This window comes from Psammomys obesus, unplaced genomic scaffold (genome assembly GCF_907164565.1).
Source record: "Psammomys obesus unplaced genomic scaffold, mPsaObe1.curated_primary_1811, whole genome shotgun sequence".
Classification (NCBI taxonomy): domain Eukaryota; kingdom Metazoa; phylum Chordata; class Mammalia; order Rodentia; family Muridae; genus Psammomys; species Psammomys obesus.
The window spans coordinates 1,962,433-1,986,231 of NW_026590663.1; the positions used below are offsets into that span (position 1 = coordinate 1,962,433).

The following is a 23,799-nucleotide window of genomic DNA, read 5'->3' on the forward strand; positions in this document are numbered from 1 at the left end:
GGTACAGTTAGCTACAGTTACCACTGCCATAATAACATGACAGACATAGTTGTCAGGATAATTCTCAGGAGTGTGTCACAACTCCTCATAGAGATTTTATTTTAAGTTCATTCCCATCGGTAACAGAAAAATAAGGTCTCTGTCAGTTATTTCCCAGTTTGGTGACATGGTCCTTCAAGGTTCAGCACTAAGGAGAAAGCACTTTTCTATGAAACAAAAATAAAGCTGGGATTTTCACTGTTTTCTCTCCTACCCACTGAGGAATAATGGTGTTTTGGATCATAAAAAACTGTAATAATCAATTTTGCAAAAGCAGATTAAGTGCCAGGGAACACTCCATAGTCTGTGCATGCCTAAACACTACTGAAAGGTACAGAAGTGCCATGGGGTCATAGCTCTGAGGCAGGAACTCCAAAGGCTCAGGAATGTTCTTGCTGGGTTCTGAGAACAAGCCAACAGGAGTGTCATGGGGTGGTTATCAGCAGGGCCCTGGCTCCCTGCAGCCGACAATGGGCCGCCCCACCATGGGGCTCACAGGTAATACTGAGTACCTTGAAGAAAGTTTCCGTTTTCTTCCCAGCTCAAGCCCTGCCAGCCAAGTTAATTTAGCTAATAAGTATGCTTTAAGTATTTTCAGTGGGCATACTTTCCTTTTCTGAGTTTTAGGGCAATTTAAATATAAGAATATACTATTACTTCCTTCTACAGCAGTAGCTTATAGTGAAAAGCTAACAGGAGCCACGTATGACTTTTTTAACTCTCATTTATACTTTAAACGTGTGCACGTGTGTGTCTACCACGTGTGCCATGGGTGCCGCGTGGTTCACTGCAGAGGTCAGGGAAATGTATTGGAGGTCCGGACCTGGGGCTACAGGTGCTGCTGAGCTGCCCAGCACAGGTTCCGGAAGCCAAGTCTGGAACTTCTACAAGACCAGCAAGTGTTCGTAACCACCGAGTCGTCTCTCCAGCTTCAGTTTTAAATATTTTAGTTGCCACATTTAAAGAAAATAAGAGAGGCGTGGTGAGAGGCTCTGTGGATGGAGATGCTTGCTGCAGGCCTGACAACATGAGTTCAAATCCCAGAGCCCACATGGGAGAAGGAGAGAATCAATTTCCCGGAGTCACACATACATACACACACTAAATAAATAAATAAATACGTTGAATTTTTAAAGTCTACAAAACTAATAAAGTAGAAGTTGATTTTAACAATAGGTGCTTAAACAAGTAAATTGTAGATGTATTGTCACAATATGCAACAAATATAAGACTATTAACATTTTAAATCTTTCCATATCATCTCCCAAATCTGGTGTGTATGTTACGCTTACACCAGAGATCATGGAAGCAGCTGCATTTCAAGTGTTCAATTGTCACATGTGATTGCTGGCCACATATTAAACGGCACGAACCTAGGCATTTAATAGGTCAGACATGATGAAGGTTCTGCTTCCACAATAATAAAAAATATTTTGCATACACAAGGTTTTTCATAATATCCTCATTATAACCCTTTAGCCAATTAATTACAGTTGTGTACCCTAAAGAATGCTCAGAAAGACGCTGCTTTTCATACACGATGTTGGAGAGGGCTCGAGAGTGCACAAGATTGGAAATTCCTGGGTTAAACTAATTTTCTTTGGCTTTCCCACCGGTGAAAACCTCAAGTGCTTGGGGTTATATATATATACTTTCCTTTCTTAATTGGTCATGAAATTGTTTTTTTGACAGAGCCTCTCTCAGGACCAGTGTTACTGTGAAAAATGTTGGTTTAAAACCAAATTAAGTGATGTTGGAATCTGGAAATCAAACAAGACCGAGACAGTTGTCTGAATAGCTATTGTAGACATCCATGTGCCTTTCAGCTAACTCTCCAGTGTGTCGCCAAAAGTCTGCCTCTGTGCTTCAACTGTGCCTGGCTGCCTTCTCCGGGTGTTTGGAAGCTTCTTGAGAAGAGGGGCAGGGCCTAAGTCACATTCTTAACTCGGTCTGACTTGGCATGGTTATCAGTAAATAGAATTAGTCGATGGTTTGATAGCAATCGATGCAATGTGGAGATTCAAAGAGCACTGGATTCACAGGCCAAGAAAAGAATCCACCACACCACAGGCTGAGGTGAATAGAGAAGTGACATGAAGGGAGTGCCCTCACCAAAGGCACAGAAGCCTAGAGCCGCTCAGCTTCTCTTGGGCACTCAGTGTCAGGGGCCACACAACAGAACATAAAGATACACTAATGATTAGTGCACCTGATGGGGACATCAGTGAAGAGAAAGCAGACAAAGCTGAGAACCAGAAAATGGCGTGCTGTGCTCTACACACTTCTGCCTCTCGCAAACAGACCTTCAGGCTTCTAGGAAGATGAGATGCGAGGGGAAGGAATGGAGGAGGCGGGACAGTGAAGAACTAGAGGGTGAGGTTTCCACTCAGCGGGCTATCACAGGGAACTCAAAGTTCACAGAAGTGAATTATTTAAAGATGCACGCCCAGGAAGTTACCGTTTTCACAGCTTTTGTGCTTGTTTTCTCATATCTAGACAGTGTCCTCCGGCTAGGCATCCTCAGACCCAGCTTCTGAATTCTATTACAAACGCACAGTCAGCAAAGAAAAAAAACAACAGATACATTTTTGCTTCTGCCTTCCTTCCTCCCTGTGTTCTCCATGTTTTGCAGCTTTTACTTTTTCTTATTTGAAAAAAAATAAATATCTTTGCTTTAAGAATAAAGTTTCTTTTTTGACCTAAACACAAAAGAAAAAAAAATCCTCTTCTCTACCAATGATGACAATATTTAATAGAAACATTGAAAAATATTGAATATGAAAATAACCAATGTAGAGAAATTAATTTTATGGTCATAATTGTAGGTCATGGACTGTCTGTAGAAGTCCTAGATAGATTTTGGGGATTTTTTTTTTCATATTGTACATTCAGACATTACCAAGAAAAGGTGATTTTCTTCATGCTCCCAGAAATCCTTTCCAGAACATGACCTTTGACCTGACATACTTTTTGAGTGTGCCCTTCCAATGTTTTGGCCACTGAAGGAATGCACCAGGCTGCAGATCAAAGCACTTGGTGGTGTGCTGTGCCTCGGCTGGAATTAACACTGATGCCTCATCATGGGAGCCAGCCACAGGAAGAGAGACCGGTCACTGAGGATATGAGGAAGTGGCCAGGTTAACATAAACACGGTGTTAAACTATGCTCTCTGCTTCCCAGTGAGGGACAGCTGCTGTCCCTCCCTGCAGGAATGCTGTGCATCCCTAGGAGATTCATGGGATAATATTTGGAGCTAATAATTAAGATAAACAGCATTGGGTTATAGGATGAGCATAATAAAATGGATTCTATCGTAGAACAAATTAGCATATCCACCACCACATGTAGATACCGACTTTGGAAAGAAAAAAGACTGCACATCCTCATACATAGAATTTGAAAAAAAAGAAGATAAAAACAGAGAGAGCTAGATCAGGCATCGGTGGTTAGCAGGGCTGGGTAAGGTTTCAGGTACAGAGGTACAGGTCAAAATCTGCATAGTAGCATTTGAATTGTTTTTAACTCTGTTGACAGTGCTGGCAAATGAGGCAGGGTAGGAAGCTACTGAATCAGCCAAAACCTAACCTGAGGTCAGACAGTGTTCTGCTTTCTATTGTCCCTGAAGCACACCACTATAGGGACAGTGGATAGGTTTGTTAAGTACATTGATGGATGCCAAAACATAGCAAGGCTGTTAGGTAGTTGGCTTTCCTGGTAAATAACACATGTTTCCAAAGAACTCCAGAAAAGCTGCGCACACAAATAAGTTTTCAGACATGCTTGGTTCCATACTCGCTGATGACATTTTCTTCTAGAATTAGTCCCTCCTTTAAGCATAGCCCCTTGCTAATTTCTGAGACCAGTTGCTCCTATTTTAAGACCTGCTGACTTGCTGCCCATCATAAATAAAGATGACACACCTGGCCCATCACCAGGGGACATGACCCAGCCTTTTCAGATCTTTCCTCCTCTTCTGAAGCTTCCATTCCTGTGCCCCGTGTCTCAACAGATCATTAGCAAGATCAAAGCCAGCTGGTATAAACCCACGATGTCTCCAAATCCTTCTATACTTGCGGTTCTCAGCCTGTGAGTCCAGACTCTTTTGGAACTCGAATGACCCTGTCACATGGTCGCATATCAAATACCCTGTATATCACGTATTTACATTACAGTTCATAGAAGTAGCAAAATTACCGTTATGGAATAACTGAAATAAATTTATGGTTGGGATTACAACAGCATGAGGAACTGTATTAAAGAGTCACCGCATTAGGAAGATTGAGACCACTCTTCTATAGCATCAAAGACCTCCCCTCCCTGTCCTGAGAAGAGGCAGCTCCCCTCCACCAATGGCTAATCCCTCTTTCTTCATCAGAGCTTACTACCTCTTAGCTTCTTAGCAGCCTCATTCTGCAAGTTTATTTTTATACCCTTCTTTTCTGTTGCTTCCTTTCTGTCAATAAACATTCAAGTCGGCTCCGTATTTTAAAATAATTCTTTATTCTTGATACTCCCAGGGCCATCTTACCATTTTTCCATGTCTTCTGTCATCAGCTAAGTGTCCTGGACCACAGCGTCCACTTCTAATAGTGCAACATTCTATGACTCCACAGAGGTTGCTTAACTGCCCCAGTGTCCTTTAGTCAAGTCAGTTAATACACCAGCTGCTCTCAGTGTAGATGCCCGAAATCTCGTGCCCTGGTTCTGTACTCCTTCTGATTTCATGGCATCTGTAGGAAACAAGGCCGATGAGATTGCTAATCATTTCATAACAGGGGACACAAATAGGTATGATGGAGTTGTACGGTGATAAGGAGAAGAACATGAAGTCACGTTCTAGTTAGATGTAGAGTGGAAGAAGAACAGAAGGCATAGGAAAATAAGAAACTAAGATGGGGAATTCTTTGCTAGACTGGTACAGCATGGTAGAGCTGGGTCCAGTTCTGGAGCTGTTAGTGCAAAGGACAGGAAAGAGTTCATCACCCACCCCTCTTAGAGCTCCTGTACGTCGTCCGTCTATTCCTAGGCATCTCATTTCTTCACTGTGAGGGAGCTGAAGCACGGATGGGCTCTGACAGAGGAGACACACCAGAGTCACACACTTCTAGAAAGAAGTGGCCACCCAAACCCCTTCACCTGTTTGCTGATGCTTCAGTTGTGAATCTTCACTCCCAAATTGCAAAGGAGTGTTCAGGATACAAACTAAGGTGTAGCTGGAGTTTAGGTAACCATTACAGAAGCCACAGCTGTTGAAAACGATGAGAGCAACTTACCATGGGCTGCCCAGTTCCTGTGGATAAAACTGCAGCAAGACCCCACTCTGAAGGCTCAGGGAACATGGTGGAAGAGGGAGCCAGAAGACTGTGAGAGCCAGATGGCTAGAAACTGAGACTGTGTCACCCAAAAATGACAATGCCCATTACCCCTTAACAATATGGCTGCCTGAATAAGACCTGAACAATGGCAACACCAATGGACATGCTAATGGGGAAGGGGAAAATTTCTTAAGGCTTCACCCCTAGACAAATAACCATGAGCAGTTAATGACTGCTAAAAGACTAAGAATTAGTCTTACTAAATTGTTCTCTAATTAGAGGCCTAATTGGTTATCCAACTCCTAGTGGTCAGCCCCAAAATAATAAATGTACAAACAGCACTAATCCGATTTAGTAGGTTGTATTTATATATTTATGCCTGTATATGTAAGAATAAAAACTAAAAGAAAAAAGGCCACTGATTTGAGAGAGACTAGCAGGGCATATGAGAGGGATTAACACAGTGATTTTCTTTTTTTGTTTTTTTGTTTTTGTTTTGTTTTTATTATTATTATTATTTAACATTTTATTGACTTTGTATCCCCCCATAAGCCCCTTCCTCCTCCCCTTCCGATCCCACCCTCCCTCCCCCTTCTTCATGCATGCCCCTCCCCAAGTCCACTGGTAGGGGAGGTCCTCCTCTGCTTCCAGTGATTTTCAACCTTCCTAATACAGCTATTAATATAGCTCCTCATGTTGTGGTGACCCCCAACCACAATTATTGCATTGCTACTTCATAACTGTAAATTTTGGTACTGTTATGAATTGTTCTATAAATATCTAATATGCAGGATATCTGATATACAACCTGCAAGAGGGTCTCAAACCACAGGTTGGGAGCTGCTCAATTGGAGGAAAGGGAGTAATTGTGTAATTGTATTTTAATTGTCCCATATCAAGGTACTTTACCTGGAGAGATGGTTTCACGGTTTAGTGTGCTTGCTGCTCTTCTAGAGGCAAAGGCTGGATTCTCAGCACCGTGTCACACAGCTCAGTCACCTATAACTCCAGCCTAGGGAGTCTGATGCCCTCTTCTGGCCTCCACAAACAGCTACAGAGACAAGCACATTTGCATACACATATTTGAGTATTAAATAAATCTTTTTCAAATCATAATATCCATTGCTTTCCTATTGTGGTGACCTGAGAAAACTAAAAGCCTAAAGTCCATAATCGTAAAAGTTCATTTTCTGAAGGATGAGAGAGATCCTAGTGGGTCCAGAACACCAAACAAAAAGGTTCCCTGGCTGAAGATGTTGGAAGGCCATTTGTTTTTGTCACCTGGGAAAAGCAGAGGTTGGTTGTATTCAGATATAGTCACTCAGACCTGTGAGTCCACCTACACCGGCTCTCAGCCTTGGTGACTTGAGGAAGCAGGCTCTGCTGCTCCTCATCAGAAGGTTACTCTCCCCCGCGCCCCCAGAGCAAAGGACAGAGAAAATCAAAGAACCTGAGCAGGGCCCAGGCTGCATTGTCTGTTCCCTCGCAGAGCACTGGCCAGGAGCCAAGAAGAGCCAGTAAAGACAGGCACATGTTCTCTCATTTCCCCCGGAGAGCGTACTAGTTTGAAGTAGAAAGAATTATACACACCAAGTTAAAGCTTCATGAGCCCGGGATGCAGGTCAAGTTTCCCCAGCAGTCAGTTCTGCCTCAGGCTAGTGCGAGACATGTAGTCATTTACAGGCAAACATAACAGAGGTTCTATAGTCCTCTCTGCGGAGCATGTGGGGAAGCTTTATGCAATCATTAATGCTCCTTTCCTGCTGAAAATGGTCAGATAAATATAACCCTGAGAAAGTCATTGCTTCATCTTTATGATTCAAATGGGGGCTGCGGGCCACCGCCATAAAATGCTGGCTTTCTTCTTTGTAACACACTCTGTTATCCATTCAGGAAAGGGCTGACCACACTTACTGCTCCCATAATGATTCTTTATGCAGCTTAAACGTTACAAAGCTACGTATTAGAATCAATTAACAGATACAATAATGATCATAACTTTCCTCATGTTTGAAGCTTTTTTATCTAAATCTGTGGCTATCATGGAGCATGAAGAGCCTTTCTGTGTTTAATGATGCCATTTGAAATACTGTTCGTTGTTAATCAGGAACAGAGAAATTAAATAACATTTATTGCAGCTTGGGAATTTATGACTCCCAGTTATCTATCAATGAGGCAAAGCTTTCATTTTTAATAAGTTAATTATTTCATTCCCTTTTACTTTTTTCCCTGTGAGGAATTCTGAACTCTCTGTTCATTTTTCACACTGTTAAGATTTTATTATTATTTCTTAGATAATATTCAAGAAAGTCTGTCTCTGGGATACAAGGAAATATTCTTTTTTTTCCCCCATCTCACTTTTAGAAGTTTTTGGCACTGTATTTTTCACTGTAATTTTTTTCCCAGAAAACGGAGCTCTATATTATGACTGTAATAAATTACTGTTTTAGGAGTTTTGAGATGAACAGTGGCATGACATATGAAATAAAACTCACCCTGTTCCTTTTGCTTACTTTTCTAAAAACTCACTCAGAACCCATTGAGCTGTAGTGGTCCCAGGCGTCCAGCTAACATTTTACTAAATCCCAAAACTTTGAAGGCCTAGAATCCTGTATGAATTTTTCAGTCCAATTGCAGGTGAAATACTCAGACACTAAAATCCTCTTTAAAACACAGCTGGGAACAAGTCAAAAACTGAAGCTTCCCAGCCAATCTGTTGCCTCCACCAGGCTGAGTTAGCTTTGCTTTGAGCTTTCTGTGGAAAGACCAAGCCTACAGTCAGGGAACTGCCTGCAGTTCTCTGGGGCTTTTCCTCTCAGGCAAATCGTGTAATCTGCCCCTTCTGTAGGAGACCAGAAACATCACGTTCTGCCTTCCATCTGACTCTGTGTTAAAAAAAAAAAAAAAAAAACACCAACTGCCAAGGCACTTTCTGAAAAAAGAGAAGAGCTGTGCTTGGCATGTGGCAATCAGTCCAGCACTTGCTGAGTAGCCACAATCACCTGGGTTTGATCCCCAGAGCCTCAGAGATACAGCACGGCTGGTGTACTTGGGAGGTGGAGGAAAGATGATCAGAAGTTCATGATCACCCTTGGCTACATGTGAGTTTAGATCAACCTAGGCCATATGAAACTTTGCCTCAAAAAAAAAAAAAATGGAAGAACAGAACTGAACAGAGAAGTGGGACAGAAACAGAACGCTCTCGTTGAGATGCCAGTCAAGTCAAAATAAATGACATTCCTTGTTTAATAAGCCCCAAACAGATCATTAGGAATTTTTGATCTCTATTTCTCTGAAGATCAAGCATTAAGTAGGCCAAAATGGACACTCGGGCATTGTGAATATTTATATCACAAAATATTCACTCACTTTATGGATGGGAATTTTGTAAAATGGAAAACCCCCTGACCTAATTAAAGTATAGCTTTCCTTTCAACATTTTATTGTTTTTTCACAAAGAGCACTATCTAGTCTTCCTAGTCTTGCCTCAGACATCATGGTTTAATATATAGGACATGTTGTGTGTATACTTCACTATTGCAAGTGTTGAAGACGGTCGTTGAAAAGTAAATTTACTAATACTGCATGCTGTCTGAATAATGGCTTTACAACTGACATGAGGAAAAATCACTATGAACAAAGAAATGGGTGTAGTCAAAGAATGATGGTTTCATGTGTTTAGTATTTGACTTACTCAAAAAAGAAACTTTTTGGCTAATTCAAATTTGACTAATTTGACAAATTCATTCCTAGGAGTGATTTCTTAGTTGTGCCAGTAGATGTCTGTAATCAGAAGATATTTCTTCTGTTTACTTTAAGAGCTTAGTAAATGGGTAGCAACTGTTTCCATAGCTTTGTGGTATTTTCTCGTTTTGGTCTTTGCTGCCTCAGAATAAGTGACCTCAAGGGATATTTTAAAGTTCTTATTTATGTATTTATGTATGTATGGGTACCCACAGATGCTGGCGGAGGACGTTGCACCCCTAAAGCTGGAGTTACAGGTAGTTATGAGCCACCTGCTGTGGGTTACGGAATTACAAGTGGTTGTGAGCCAGTGCCAGCTCTGGGAACCAGCTCAGGCCCCATGCAAAAGCAGCATGTCTTCTAAAGCACTGAGCCATCTCATTGCCCTCGTTGGAGGATTTCTTGGGGCAGAAAGCTAACTACATTTGTACAGATGTCCCAGTTATAGTTCCATTTGTGGTTAAAGATATTTCACGAAAAATGGCGGACTCCTCAGCAAAGCCAGCCTCTCTCCACACCCGAGTTACATTAGTGATAGCAAGTTCTGAATCCTTCCACAATCAGCTCTCCCTACTCCCTAGGCGGTGGCGTTTGTTTGTAGAGCTCTATACTACTGAGGTGCTTTCACCCTTCACACCTACTCAGTAAAGTCCCCAAGCCTCCGTCTTATGAAAAGCGTGACGGGGATCATGTGGTCTTCCTATGAATCCTTACATCACTTTTTATGCCAATAAATGTTAAAAAGAAGACATCTAAAATTGAATCTTAAAACTCTACAAAATACCACAGGGGGGTGCTAAAAGTCATCACCTATTGAACAGTTGATCTTCCTAGATGGTATTTCCTCCACTGGCAACCATATAGCCATATACAGAGCTCTAATTAAAAGTACTACCTGGGGAGAAAGGAAAGGAACTGTGCTTTCGTTACAAGTGTCTGGTGCTATGTCCCTGTGGGTTGGAGCCTGTCGAAGTTAGCCGGTGTGGGGGATGTTCAGGGACAGTCGGCCTTTAAAGGAACAAAGCACTGCAGGCTTAGCTACAGTGTTGGGTCTAGGCAGAGGTCCACTGCAGAGTTCTCTAGAGTAAAACCAAGCCTCTCACTTTAAACGGGGGAGGGGGAGGGGGTAGCTACAATCTGCTGAGCTAGGCAGGGACTTCTGGTGGGTGACAAGGACAGCAGGATCCTAGAACAGCTGTTTTCTAATGCAGATGAGTGTTACACTCTCAGGTCAGCTTGAAAAGCCCTGTGGCTCTGGGTAAGAAGGAAGCAACCAGAAAACCAGAAGCATGTAGCAGAGGAGGTGAGGCCCAGTGACATAGGCAGGGAGGAAAGAGCAACCAGGGGCACACTCCTAGTATCTGCCTTTTGAGACTGAAGATGGCAGAGACTTACAGAGAAGTGATGCACACAGACCTACTGGCCAGACTTGGCTTTGAATAAAAGAGTCATCTCCTTGATGCCACACAGTGAGTTGTGACAACTGCTTAACTGTAATGATCAAATCACAGCCACAACATTCAAGTTCAGGAAATAATGAGCTCATTAAAATCCCAAGGGAAATTTAAGACAAGCCAACATGACAATCTTATATCTTGAAATTTCTCCAGGACACTTTTTTTTTTTTTATCTGAGGTCACAACAGACTCCCAAATTCCCTCATTAAAACAAGCCATCCTTCCACTCACATTGCAAGCCAAAGACAATAACATTTTCCACAGGGAAATGCCAGCTCTTCCCTGGGCGTGCTGGGAGATAACCGACATTATCAAAGCCGGAACAGATACAGCCGGGTTGGGTTGCGAACAGACTGCTTAAAGTTTTGTAACCCACACCATGTGCTTTTTACCCCTAAACACCACTTGACAAGATCCATTTCCAATCTGTTCCAGATTGTCCCTGTGTATTTTATGGCTAAGGACGGAATCACAAACTAATGGGCATGGGCAGGAAGAAAACTTAGCAACTTATAAAACAAGGTTCGGGTAATCTGAGAAATGAAGGATGCCAGGGCTCTCGAGACGTCACTGCCGGAGAGAATATGCTGCTCTGTGTCTCCCTCATCTCCAGCTACGTTTTCTTTCTCCTTCTCGGAAAGCCATCATCCTTGCTTCCCGTGTAAACTTCAGGGCTCAGACTGAAGCAGAGTGGACTGCGCTCCTCCGTGCCTGCACTTCTGGAGCGATCTTCCCTATGGCATTCAGTCCTTCTGTGGTGTGTTTACATATCTATTTTCTCTGCTAGGTCTGTGAGGGCAGGGGCTGCGGTAGATGTTAAAAAAAATGTCTGTCTCGGGGGTCCATAGAGAAAAAAACCAATGGGTAAATGTCATAAACTATCAACTTCTAGAGCCAGTGGACTGTCCTCCCACGTCTTTGGTGGAGAAATGAAAACACATGATAAATGAGGACACAGAGATTTTCCTTCATGATAGGCAAGCTGTAAAAAAAAAAAAAAAATCACTGTCTACCATGGAAATTAATTTCAAATCTTCGCTCACTAATTTTTGAAGTAGAAATTAGATGAGTGCTCCAGCATGAGTCGGGAAGCTGTTTTGAGGCTTAGTTTTCACAGAAGGGGTGAGTCTGGCCTGACTAGTTTTGCCTGGTCTCCTCTGACCGGCTGTAAGCATTTCCCTTGCAGCTGTCTATGTTTAGAGAGGCCATCTGTAGCCATGAAGCGTCTCCGCTGACGAGGCTTTAATTGGTCTGTAAGTGTTTCACAAACACAACCTCTGTTTCTTAGTACAGCGTGCGTCGCTCTGCTTTGTTTGGTTTTTCAGTCTGTGGAACATGAGTTTGAAGTCAGATAAAACCGTAGTCCGCATTCTAATTGTTTGCTTATTGAGCTGTGTGACTTCAGCAAAGCCGACTCTGAAAGCGGTTGTTTCCTCATCTGCTGAGCAGGGATAGTCATATCTGCTGGAAACAGCTGGAAAAATTCAGTGCAAGTGCCTGCGCAAGGCGTTCACGGAACCTGGTGAATTGTAAATGGAGCTTTTCCTCTCCAGGAAGACAGAGCTCACGAGAGTCTGGCCCTTAAGTGTGCTTGCCTTGGCTCTTCCTTGGCCAACACTGTCCTTCCACAATTCTCTGGTAATTTTTTAGGTTTCCCTTTAGTTATGTGTACATGCATCATGCAGAAGTGTCTGTGTGGGAATGCAGACGTGTGAGTGCAAGCCTGTGGAGTCCAGAAGAGGGCTTATAGGTAGTTGTGAGCTGCCCACGGTGGGTATTGAGACCTTGAGTCCTCTGCAAAACGTGGGAAATGTTAACTTCTGAGCCGTCTCTACAGCCCAGTTTCCACAATTCTTAAGAGCAGGTGCCTACAAGCCGCAATGTCCGCTCTCGGATACCAGTGATGCCAGAAGAACCTGACCTGCACAAAGCCCGATCTCTCCTCTCTGAAACTCCTACAGCGCGGGTACGATGGCTCAACAGCTACAAGTGCTTTCTTGCCACGCAAGCTTGATGACTGGGACTTATGTGAAGGAAGGAGGGTGCCTACACCACAGTCATCTGCCCTCTACACACACAGAGACACACACAAACACACACAGCTCCACACACACGTCGCACACATTACATGCGTGCGCACACATATCACGTACGTTTCCCACCCATACCACACACACATCCATATCCCACACATATCCCACACACATCCATATCCCACACATATCCCATACAGATCCATATCCCACGCATGCACCGTACACACATATATATCATACACACATACCACACACACGCATATCATATACACATGCATATCATGCACACATAGATGGTGACTGCTTTTTAATTTTAAATTTTTGTTTATTCATTTTACATCCCGACCTCTGCTCTGTTTTTGCCCTGCGCATCTTATAGGCAGGGTAAATTTCGGGTTGAAGTTTTTGTGGGTGGGTTGGTAGATATTCCCCTCCCTCCACTAGGAGTCGTGTTTAGTTAAAGGTGGCGGCTTCCGTCTCCATGACACCTGTTATTAGGAGTCTCAGCGAGAGTCACCTTCATATCCTCCCAGGAGCCTGCCCTGTCACAGGTCTCCAGCTTGCCACAGAGAAGTCCCCGCTGAAGGCTTCTCTTCTCTCTGCCATCCCTCTGTTCTCCACCCCAAAGTGCTCTCCCCAGATCTGATATTGACCCTCATTTCTCTCCTTGCTCCCTCTCTTACCCTGTTTCCTCTCTTCAACTACTTTCTCTGTCTATTCTGTTTCTACTTCCAAGCAGGAGTTAAGCATCCTCCTTTTTAAAACAAACCTCGTATTGAAAAGCCTCTTTCCTATAGGTTAGAACATTCTTCTTCTATGAACGTATTGTCTTCTAGAAAAGTCTCCAACACTTTCAAACTGTAGTGGATTAATGTTTTAATTTTAAAGATTGATTTTGGACTTATGGAAAATTATCAGCATCTCTTCACCCAGCTTCTTCTAATGTTCATACGGGGCAGTTATCAATGTTGAGAAATTAATGAGTAGGTTGAGTTTGGTTTGTTTTTTGGCTGTTTTTTTTCTTTTTTTTTTTTAATGTGGGGTGCTTTGTGGGGCAATTGCAGGGGGTTAGCTGAAGGATCTAATGAAGAATTCCATGTTGCTTTTAGTTGTCATGTCTCTTAGTCTTCTTTTATCTATGACTATTCCAGTTTCTTTGTCCTCCATGACCTTGACATTTGAAGAGTGAGGATCAGCTATTTAGTAGAATGTATGTGAGTTTGCAGTTGGGTGGTGGTTTCTGCTGATGAAGTAACACAGTTGGGACAAGAGTCCTGGAGTGACAGGCATGATGGTGCATGCTGGGAAACCCAGCACTCAGGAAGAGGATCGAGAGGAACAACAGCCTGGAGACACCTAGAGCAGGGCTGTGACTCTAAAAGGAAAAGCGAGGAGTAGGGCAGGCATCTATTCCTCTTGCACACTCAATGAGGACATTGTCTGCTGTATTTTCCACCATACAACACCTTTTCCCTGTGTGATAGTGCATAAGTGACCTTTAGTTGGCTCCTAGCTCTCTGATTCACACGTATACACAGCTCTGCCCGGCACAGTTATAACTGTGTTTCACACATATTTAAGGTTTTTGGATAAAGATTTAAAGTTATCGTTTATGTATGTGAGTGCAAGTTGATGCATGCGAGTGCAAATGCTAAAGGAGTCCAGAAGAGGGCTTGGGAGCCTCTGGAGCTGAAGTTACAAGTCGTTGTGAACTGCCTCGCATGGGTGCTGGGAACCAAAGTCAGGGCCTGTGGGAACCAGACCTGGATCTTCTGGAAGAGCAGCAAGTATTTTTAACTGCTGAGCCATCTCCTCAGACCTCAGTGCTTAGGTCTGTAATTGTGAGAATATAATTCAGAGTAAAGATGAGTATGAACCTTTGATCTCACAATGTCTTTGTAGTTTGGATATTCAGTTGTGAAAGAGTCAGCATGTTTTCCTAGACTAAAAATCGTTTTTTAAAGCATCCTTTGAGCTTCAGTGTTGGATGAGCCTCATGTCAATCAGTGAGAAAACTTTGAACAGTTATTCAGCGATGAACCAGTACTGTTAACATTTCAATAGGGACTAAAAACTTTTGATTTTAAGATGTGTAATATAACGAAACAGTTCTTTTTTAAAAATGATGGATTCTACTTAGCACATATCTGCCTAGAATAAATACTGAAAAACAAGCTTTATGCCTACACTCAGGACTCTGTATATCAAGTGGCCTTGTCAGATGCCATGCATGTGCTTACACTTATGACAGATGAGCTTAGCTAGTGAGCGTACACTGTAAATAAACCTAGTGTCTGAGGTCCATGCTGTGGCTCTGTTCCAGAAATGAGTTGCATTCCACATTTCTATCTACCCATTAATGCAATAAACAGGTACTAAACAGCTTTTGTATGTCAGTCCTTGTGCTAAGCACCTAATAGGTAGATTAGATAAAATACCATTCAGAGTTGGCAAGTATTGTGTTACTACATCTTGAAAAATAACTTTAGGCTATCATCTCATTAAGTGTTTGTGAATGGAAGATAACTAAATGTAAGTAAACTTTGACTCATAAACAAGAGAATCACACACTGTGTATTTCTGCTCATTTGGTGTCTATAATTTGTAATAAATATTATAGATTTATTTATTTATTATGTATATGATATTCTGTCTGCATGTACACCTACAGACCAGAAGAGAGCACCAGACCTCATTATAGATGGTTGTGAGCCACCATGTGGTTGCTGGGGATTGAACTCAGGACCTCTGAAAGAGCAGACAGTGCTCTTAACCTCTGAGCTGTCTCTCGCCCCTAGATAATATATATATAATCTATATTATATATTATGCATATGTATATGTATTTTTAACAAAACTAAACTCATTGATCTCAAAACTGGCACGAGCAGTGTTTGGTGTGTGTGTGTGTGTGTGTGTGTGGTAGGTGCAGATGTCTGTGTCTAAGATTATGAGTGAGTCTGGGTGCGTATCCACCAAGGTGCGCATATGGAGATCAGTGAGCCATGTCTGGGAGCTGGTTGGTCTCTTGTGGCACTGAATCTGAGCTAGGATGAGCTAGGATAGCTGGCCCGTGAACTTCTGGAAAATCTTCTTGTCTCTGTCTCCCTTTTGCCGTAAAAGTGTTACGATTAAAGATGTACAGTGCTGTGTTTGGCTTTCTTATGTGGATTCCAGGGATGTAACTCAGATCCTCAGCTTTGCACAAGTGCCTCTACCCACTAAGTGTCTCCCAGCCTCTTGATTCATGTGTTTAATGAAGGATCTAATCATAATTTCTCTTCATATCATTAGTTCTTTGACATTACATAAATAGGAAGTAAATTCCAATCCCTTGAATGTTATTTTGAGAATGCTGCTGATATCAATTATATTCAGTGCAATTTAACACAAAAGTAAAATTCAAGGGCTTATTGTGAACTTCAAAATCATTTAAATCTATTCAGAAGCCTGAATAAGTTTTTGTTTGTTTATTTGTTTGTTTGTTTGGTGTTTGTTTGGTTTTAGTTGTTTTTATTTTGTTTGGTTTTTGTGTTGGTTTTTATTTTTGGCAATAGCTTACATGGTTTTTATTGTAAGCTTCCAGCCATGCAGGTATTAAGTAGAAAGTCAGACTCAAAAAGATCAATAGCAACAATGATAATGCATCATTAACAATAACACAACAATAATAACATGTAGAAATTTTTTTTTATGCCAGACACTTTTCTAAGTCCAAGATTTCTGGGAAAGTTACTGGTTGTTTCCCACTGACTGTAGATCCTATGACTTAGAGGAAAACAGGTAAGTTATGTATCTAGATTACTCCAGACACAACATGAAGACTAACCACAAGAAAACCCCCTTTCAAGCAAAAGAAGGACCAGACCACAGTGGCCCATTGTCCGCACTGCTTAATTCGGTGGTAGAACTTACAAAGCCTCCTCATTGGAACATGAAGGGTATTTCTAGTCACTCTGCTCATACTGACCTTCAAAGAATTGCTTGAAATACTGTCCTTTGGGGAAAGATTTACCTTAATTATTATTCAGATGTAGAACATGTTTGAGAATGTGTTCTAGTTAGAGCAGAGCACAACTTTTACCTAGAGTATTAGCAGAAGTCAGGTTTGTTTTAGGGGTCAAGCAGTTAGAGCCAGGCTTGGGGTGTCAAGGTAATGGACACCCCTAGAAAGTGTCACGGGCTTCACTTCTTATTGCTTAGTGGGTTCCATCTAAACTTGTTAATCTATGTTAAGCAGTACAGCCTCTGTCTAAGTCAAGATATATAGTAGAAAATGCTGCTGTTTATGTTTCTCTGTATCTTCTTTTACCATGTCTTCAAGGTATCAGTTAGCTCTGTAGCCACACAAAATAGTCAATGGATTCTAGTCCAATGTTTACTTGTTTTCATGCTTACACCTTAAGATACACCAAGAACCCGGTGGAAAGATCGATTTTGTTCCCAATGTTGTCTGTGACAAACTCAATAGAACATGATGGCTGGCAACAGGGTGGCTCCCATGCGCTGTTCTTCCTGAGGCTCCCTCACTCTTTGGTAGGCACCCCAACATCCCTCAGCTTCTGAAAGCAGGTGTGGAAGAAATCAGCACTGCACTGTGACTTGAGGCAATGCTAATCTTGCTCATAGATGTTTACAGTTTAAAGTCCCAAATGACTTAAGCCACTGATTGTGTGGGTATGTGTAGAAGTGTGTTGGTATATGCGTATGTTCCCCGGATAAATGAAGATGGAAAATATCTAGGTGGCCTAAAGCTAGTGTAACTGCATGTTTTATTAGATAGTCATCTCTATTGGTGCCACTCAGACAGAATATCCCTTATGAAAGCCACATTTTTAAAGGCTATAATCTGGCCTGCTTGCTTACTGGACAATTTACTAGTGGAAAGTCCAAGCTTAAATTCTTATAACAAGTGTTTTCAGTCTGACTCACCAATGTCTCCTGGGCAGGGCTGCTTATGATTGAATATATGGAAAGCATCCGCTGTGTTTGCCCTCGCCATTACGGGTAAGCACACATTGGCCCACAGTTGTCTTCAGAAGCATCTCTGGGGCCTGCAGGCTGTTTCCAGTCATTGCCATTTCAGCTTTCATCTACAGAGGACAGGTTTGCTCTTTGAAATGGGAAATAACCTTTTCTTGATGTTGTTGCGTTGTTGTTATTGTTTTGACTTTTCCCAAACAGATCCAGATTCTTCAAAGTGCAAGAAAGCGCAGAGTAGCACGCTCAGTTCCAGCTCTGCGCTGCTTTGTTCACGAATCCAAAGGGGCTGAACATTTTCAGATATCCAAACATGTAACATCGGTTTTCCTTTTTGTTCGCCTTTATATCTACCCTTCTGGATTCCAGCTGGAACCAAAACCAAAAGTGCTAAGCAACCACAATAAAGGCTGCTTTCCTTAGGGTTTCTAGATCCCCGGAAGTGGGAAGCATTTTTCATTCACAAGCCCCAGATCCCCAGATTTTCCAGTCTAAATTCTACAAAGCCCAGAGGCACGCGTATGTTCCTCAACCAAGACTGCCGGGTGCTTTTCGGACTGGACCTCAGGATCATAGTGGCTCTGTCTTAGCTGATTTAAGGTCTAAGTTGAAAATAAAATTTCATATTAGTTCAGAGATGTGGAATGCATGAGAAATACAAAGAAGTATTCCAAATATTGATGTCATATTAATATATTAAATGGAAAATAATGAATTCATCTGCTTGTAATTTGTTTCAGTTTTTCTTCCTCCTGAGTTCTTTGTGAACTAACTTAGAATACTTTCATAATACAATGTATGGCCACATTTTCATTGACACTTGCTTAGGGAGGAAAGAATGATCTCACCCTCTGTGAGGGCTCTTCACTGCATGTGTTCAGATGTTCTATTGGAAGTGCAGGTCTTATAAAGGGAACCATAGCCATAATGAGTTCATGAACACAATGGGTATGGCATGTCCGGAAGACAGCATTTCACACCACACTTCCAAACTCTCCTGGCTTCTCTTCTGTGATGTTGCCCAAGATTTAGAAGGGGATTTGACAAAGATGTACCATCTAAGTCTAACTATATTCAACTGTCACTTCTTCTCAGCCCTTTGGCCAGTTATGAGTCTCTACATTAATTGCTACCCACTTCAGAGAGAAGCATCTCTGGCCAAGGCTGATGACAACACTGTTCTAAAGGTAGAAGCATGTGTGTGTGTGTGTGCGCACATATTTATGTATCTGTACAGATGTGATACACATATCAACTTGACAACACATGAATTTAGCAAAACAGCAGTAGTAGACCTTCTTTCGAAGCCTTGGGCTTTGGAATAGGATAATAGTGCCATGAATAAATCTTCTTCTGTGGAGCAAGCCTCAAATGTAAGCCCAAAGTGACTGGTTACCCTCTTCATGCTGCTCTTGCACTAATGAGCACATCTAGAAACTTGGACTTGTAGCATGCCAGGTTCTCTGGAAGACATAATTGCTTTTATTTCTCCTTTGTCTTCATTCTAATGGCTTTTTTAGATGGAATTGGGATGTATCCACAAATGAATCTCTATTTTCATTGATACCATACATTGACATTATTTTCAATTGGGAGCCTGTTTAAAACGATTATTAAAATGCTCATGATCATTGTTGCTGCCATACACTCACATTATAAATTAATGTACACCAAACTCAGCCCATGTATAGCTGAATCTTGACCAACTGAATTCCAGCTGGGACTGAAGTGAAGGTGGAGCAAAGCAGAAAAAATACTGGACTTTCCCCAAAAGGCTTAATTCAGATGACAAAAGTAATGTCTTGCTCTATTTTCAGGGCCATTATCAAGACTCCAAGGCAAGGTAGCTGAGTTTTAACAGGAGGCAGACATGAGTTTAAATCCTACCTCCCATAGCATTTCTCTTTTCTCTAAATTTCTTATCTTTAAATTTATGAGATAAGAAAAAGTAAAGACAATAATTGTAACTTACCTAATATGAGGGCTGGTGTATAGAAGATGTTTATGCTTCAGTCTTAAAGCAGAGAACATGAAGGTTTTGTTAGGAAGTTTTTCATGAGGAAGGTATCGTACAACTCCACTTAGCAAATCATCATCAACTGATATCCATCCCAGTATTCACAAACAGAAAAGTTACTCATTGCATATTGGACTAAGCATGCTTTTTGAAATGTCTCTCCTCATATTTGTGAATTTGGAATTTTTATAACAATAAAACTCACATATCCTAAATGCACAAATGGTCATATTAATTTAAGTATGGCACCAAGTAGTTTTTCTTAATAAGGATCTTAAATTTGAGCGACATTCAACTCAGGACATATGATTTTATTTTTCAGCATGAGTTTAAGAAAACCTTCTTTGTGCCAAAGAGAAACAAATGTTTCAAAATAAAAATTGTACATTGATTTTCACAAAGAAACCTAGCAAATCTCACAACCTAAATACTTCAGTTTTCTTTTTCTTTTTTTAACAGTACTCATAAAATATTATATCTTACAGTGTACCTTGAAAGTATCTTAGAAGATCCTTATGATAGATTTTTCAGAAAAAATAAAGTTTACTTTGTTTCTGTCAGGAGCTATCATTTTCTAATGACTTAAGCAATATTCCTCAACAATATTCTAAGTGTTTCATTTAATGCCATTTGATTTCTGCTCTCTTCTATAATTTAGGGGTCATATTTTAGGACATGTTCTAAATAAAAGAATCGGAAGTTCTTTAAAAATAACTTTTTAAAAGACCCTAGGATGAAATACTGAGTTAAACTCACTGTCTTTTCTCCTCATGATTGGAAGACAACAAAATGATTGTTGCGCTGAGCCAAGCCTTCTGTGTCCCTCATGATACATCTATGGCTTAACAGTATCCACTTGCATATCTGATGTGTTTCTGGTGACATGGTAGAAAAGACAGAAGCTATAAACTTAGAAGTCAGGCCTTCTCTCCTCACAGCAAAAGATTAAGTGAGAAAGTAAGTGGCCACAGTACTGTAAGAAAATAGTAATGTCACACACACACCCAACATTAAAACATCAGAGCCATCTCTCCTGAAGAGGTGCAGACACAAGACAGGCGTGGAGGGTGAGTAAGAGTTAAGCAGGTGATGGAGGAGACAGCTGTGTGTACAAAGGCACAGTGACAATAGAGAAAGATGTCCTGAACAAGCAAATGCTTATTTGGACCAAGTAAAGGACATGCAATACAGTCTAGAGAATGGAATCAGGCAGAAAGGGAAGTTATTAGGATCCCAGATACATCTGGGAAAAGATGTTTAGCAACAATGCAGGAAATGGATACATGGGCCAGTGATGGGGCTGGCAAGAGAGGTCCATGAAGAAGTCAAAGCAATTCCAATGGTAAATGAATACAAATGCAACAATGAAAGTCAAGAGAGAAAAGAGCTAAGTCAGAGGGACAGAGTCTAAGCAAAGGTGCAGGGATTAGTTGGATGCTAAGGAAAAGGAAGAGACTGCTAACAAGTCAGCCCCAGAAACCAGGGCTCCTGTGAGCTCTGGGGAAGTTTATAGAGTGGAGGTCAGTTGGGGTTGGCAGCTTGTAAGGTCACCCGGGGCTGTTTTGTGTGTAGCGCTAACCTGACTGGTAGTAGCTTAAGCAAGGGCTCTTTTCAGAACATTCAACAGCAGAGGCCACACAGGCCACATGGCACGCACAGCCATACGCCCCCTTCCACACAGATAAGTTTAAATTAAAAATCATTGGAAACTGGTGTTTTGGGTTTTTGTCTGTGGGTTGTTGTTGTTGTTGTTGTTGTTGTGAGGAAGAAACTTTACCTCACAGTAGCACAGGCTTCTCGGCAATTCTGCTCACCGGACAGCTACTCCTGTCACTTATTTTTGCAAGACAGACAAAGGTGCCTGCTATTAACTTTCTCTTTCAGGGAGGAAAGTAAGGAGACGTGAAACCCAGGTAGATTTTAACCCGACCGCGCTGTCAGTTCTCCTACAGCTTTTCCCCCCTATTAATGTGAAATCTGCAGAAGTGCAGCCACTGTGCCATCTTCGCACTTCCTGCTCCAGGCAGCCTCCGGGTCACAAGAAGGATGCTCATTCTCTAGTCTCATATTTGCATATCAAACGAAAGGAGATACAGAGTGACAAGGGAGGTTTTTACTGGGGACATTAACCTTTTCTGGAAATCCACCCCCTTTTCTGAAGCTCATGTGCGGTTCTCAGACAGCATCTATACCCATTGACCACTTTCATCTATGAGAAATGCTTAGAAATAGTTTTGTTTTAAACCCGAGCACGCGGCTACGTACAGCAACAAAACAAGATGAATGGGAGGAAGGAAATAAGGGTAGCTGTTGTGTCGACCCCTAAGACAGTCACAGAACTCGAGATCATGTGATGCATGCCTTCCTCTTCACCCTCCCTCTTTCGCTCTCTCTCTCTCCTTCACCATTTTTTAAGGGGAAATGAAGTCATGTGACTTGATATCACAGCCGGATCATGATATGGCCAGGTCTCAAATTCCCAAGTGCAGTGAGCTCTTCCCAAAGTGTCTCTTCGCTCGCTTATTCAATAAAATGTGTGCACAGTATACGAAACTACAGGGAAAAGCACCTCTCTAACACCCATTGAGTTTGTTTTCCTTTCATCCTTAAAAGCTATTTGTCACAGAAAATAAATACTTCTCTCTCCCTCTCCCTCTCTGCGTGAGTGTGTATGAGTGCACACGGTATGTAAAGGTATACCTGTGTGTGTGTGTGTGTGTGTGTGTGTGTGTGTGTGTGCAGATGTACATGCATGTGCCGCCTCATACAGGCCAAAGAACCTCAGGACCATCCACATTTTTGAGGCAAGGTACCTCAGTGGCCTGGAACTTGCCAAGTAGCCTAGGCTGGCTTGTGAGTCCCAGGACTCTGCTTTGTATATTACTCTTTAGGTTTCTTATCATGGGGTCTGTGAACGACAGTGACAGACGTGTATATTTTTTTATTTTAATGCAGGATTGTGGTTTATTGATTCACCCAGAAGAAACCTGTGGGTTGCAGCCTATTTCTTCAGACTACATTGAAGCCATTTCGAGGCCTGAAATAGAGAGTTGTCCATCTGGGGACACGAAAGGTGATTATCTCAGTATCCTTTCTCTAAAATAGATCCCTTAGTCCACAAGTGATACTTGTGGCCCTTGTTTTAACCAAGGATTTACTTTCTCACTCACCTAAGCATCAAGACATGTTATAAATGTAAAAGCATTGTTTTGATATTTAAAATGTATGATTAATCAGACCCTTCTCATGCGTCATTCCTAACCCCTTTCCATCTAGAAATCGAAGATCGGAGGTCAGTTCTTCCAGGAGACTTCCTTGAGCCTCTCACTCGTTTCCTAACTCTGTGCTTTTTCTTGGGTCACAATCTCTACAAGTAATCAAGTATGTGAGTCATTGTTTAGTGTCATTCTTCCCAAGACATTGGTTTCATGAGGGCAGGAAGTTGGCTTTTTTCGCTTTATTCTTTATTACATTTGTGCGTGTTTCTCTCTCTCTCTCTCTCTCTCTCTCTCTCTCTCTGAGTGTGTGTGTGTGTGTGTGTGTGTGTGTGTGTGTGCTTGTGCCTGTCAAGGAGAGCACATGGGGATCAAAGGACATCTTGCATGAGTCAATTCTCTCCTCCCATCATGTGGGTCTCTGGGAGCAAGCTCAGGCCTTCAGGCGCAGAGGCAAGCCTCCCCCACTGAGCACCTCACCGGTTCCCTTTCCATGTTTCAGCCGCTCACTGCACACATACATGATTTATGCCTGATTCACACACGGCGGGTAAAAAAATAAACATTTCTGTTCTGGAGAAATTATTGAAAATGACCACAAATGCCCCTCATGATGTTGAGCATTCATATAAATGGGAAAATGAGGATTTCAGATTGCAGCCTTAAACCTTGCCTAAGCCGTGAACAGACAATTCTCTGACACCATTCTCTGAGTTGGCCTCCCTTTGGTTATCTCCAGCAGCGAGGGAGTGAGGTCGAGCAAAGCCGACCCTGAGAATAAGTTCAAAGTGATTAAGACTCAGCTCCTGTGTTCTTCAACTGTCCCGGTGACTGCTCCATCCGGACCCCAGGACTCCCCTCCTCAGAAAGGCCCGAGAAAGCACACGCAGCTGTGCTAGCCTTGCCGTGAACTTCACACGGCTGCTGGGGAGGGAAATGTGTTTCCCAAATGGGCAGGGCAAATTGCAATTAGGCACGCAGTTAGCCAGCGTGGGT

The 23,799-nt window shown here is 42.0% G+C and overlaps 1 protein-coding gene across 1 annotated transcript in view; it reads left to right on the top strand.

The window, feature by feature from the left end:
• The window catches only part of Cped1 (cadherin like and PC-esterase domain containing 1), a 269,206-nt gene that overhangs the window by 205,761 nt on the left and 39,646 nt on the right, over nucleotides 1-23,799 (top strand). Inside the window, exon 16 of the mRNA XM_055608217.1 lies at nucleotides 22,544-22,661. Within this exon, the coding sequence (XP_055464192.1) occupies nucleotides 22,544-22,661 (118 nt within the window). The remainder of the gene's footprint in view (nucleotides 1-22,543; nucleotides 22,662-23,799) is intronic.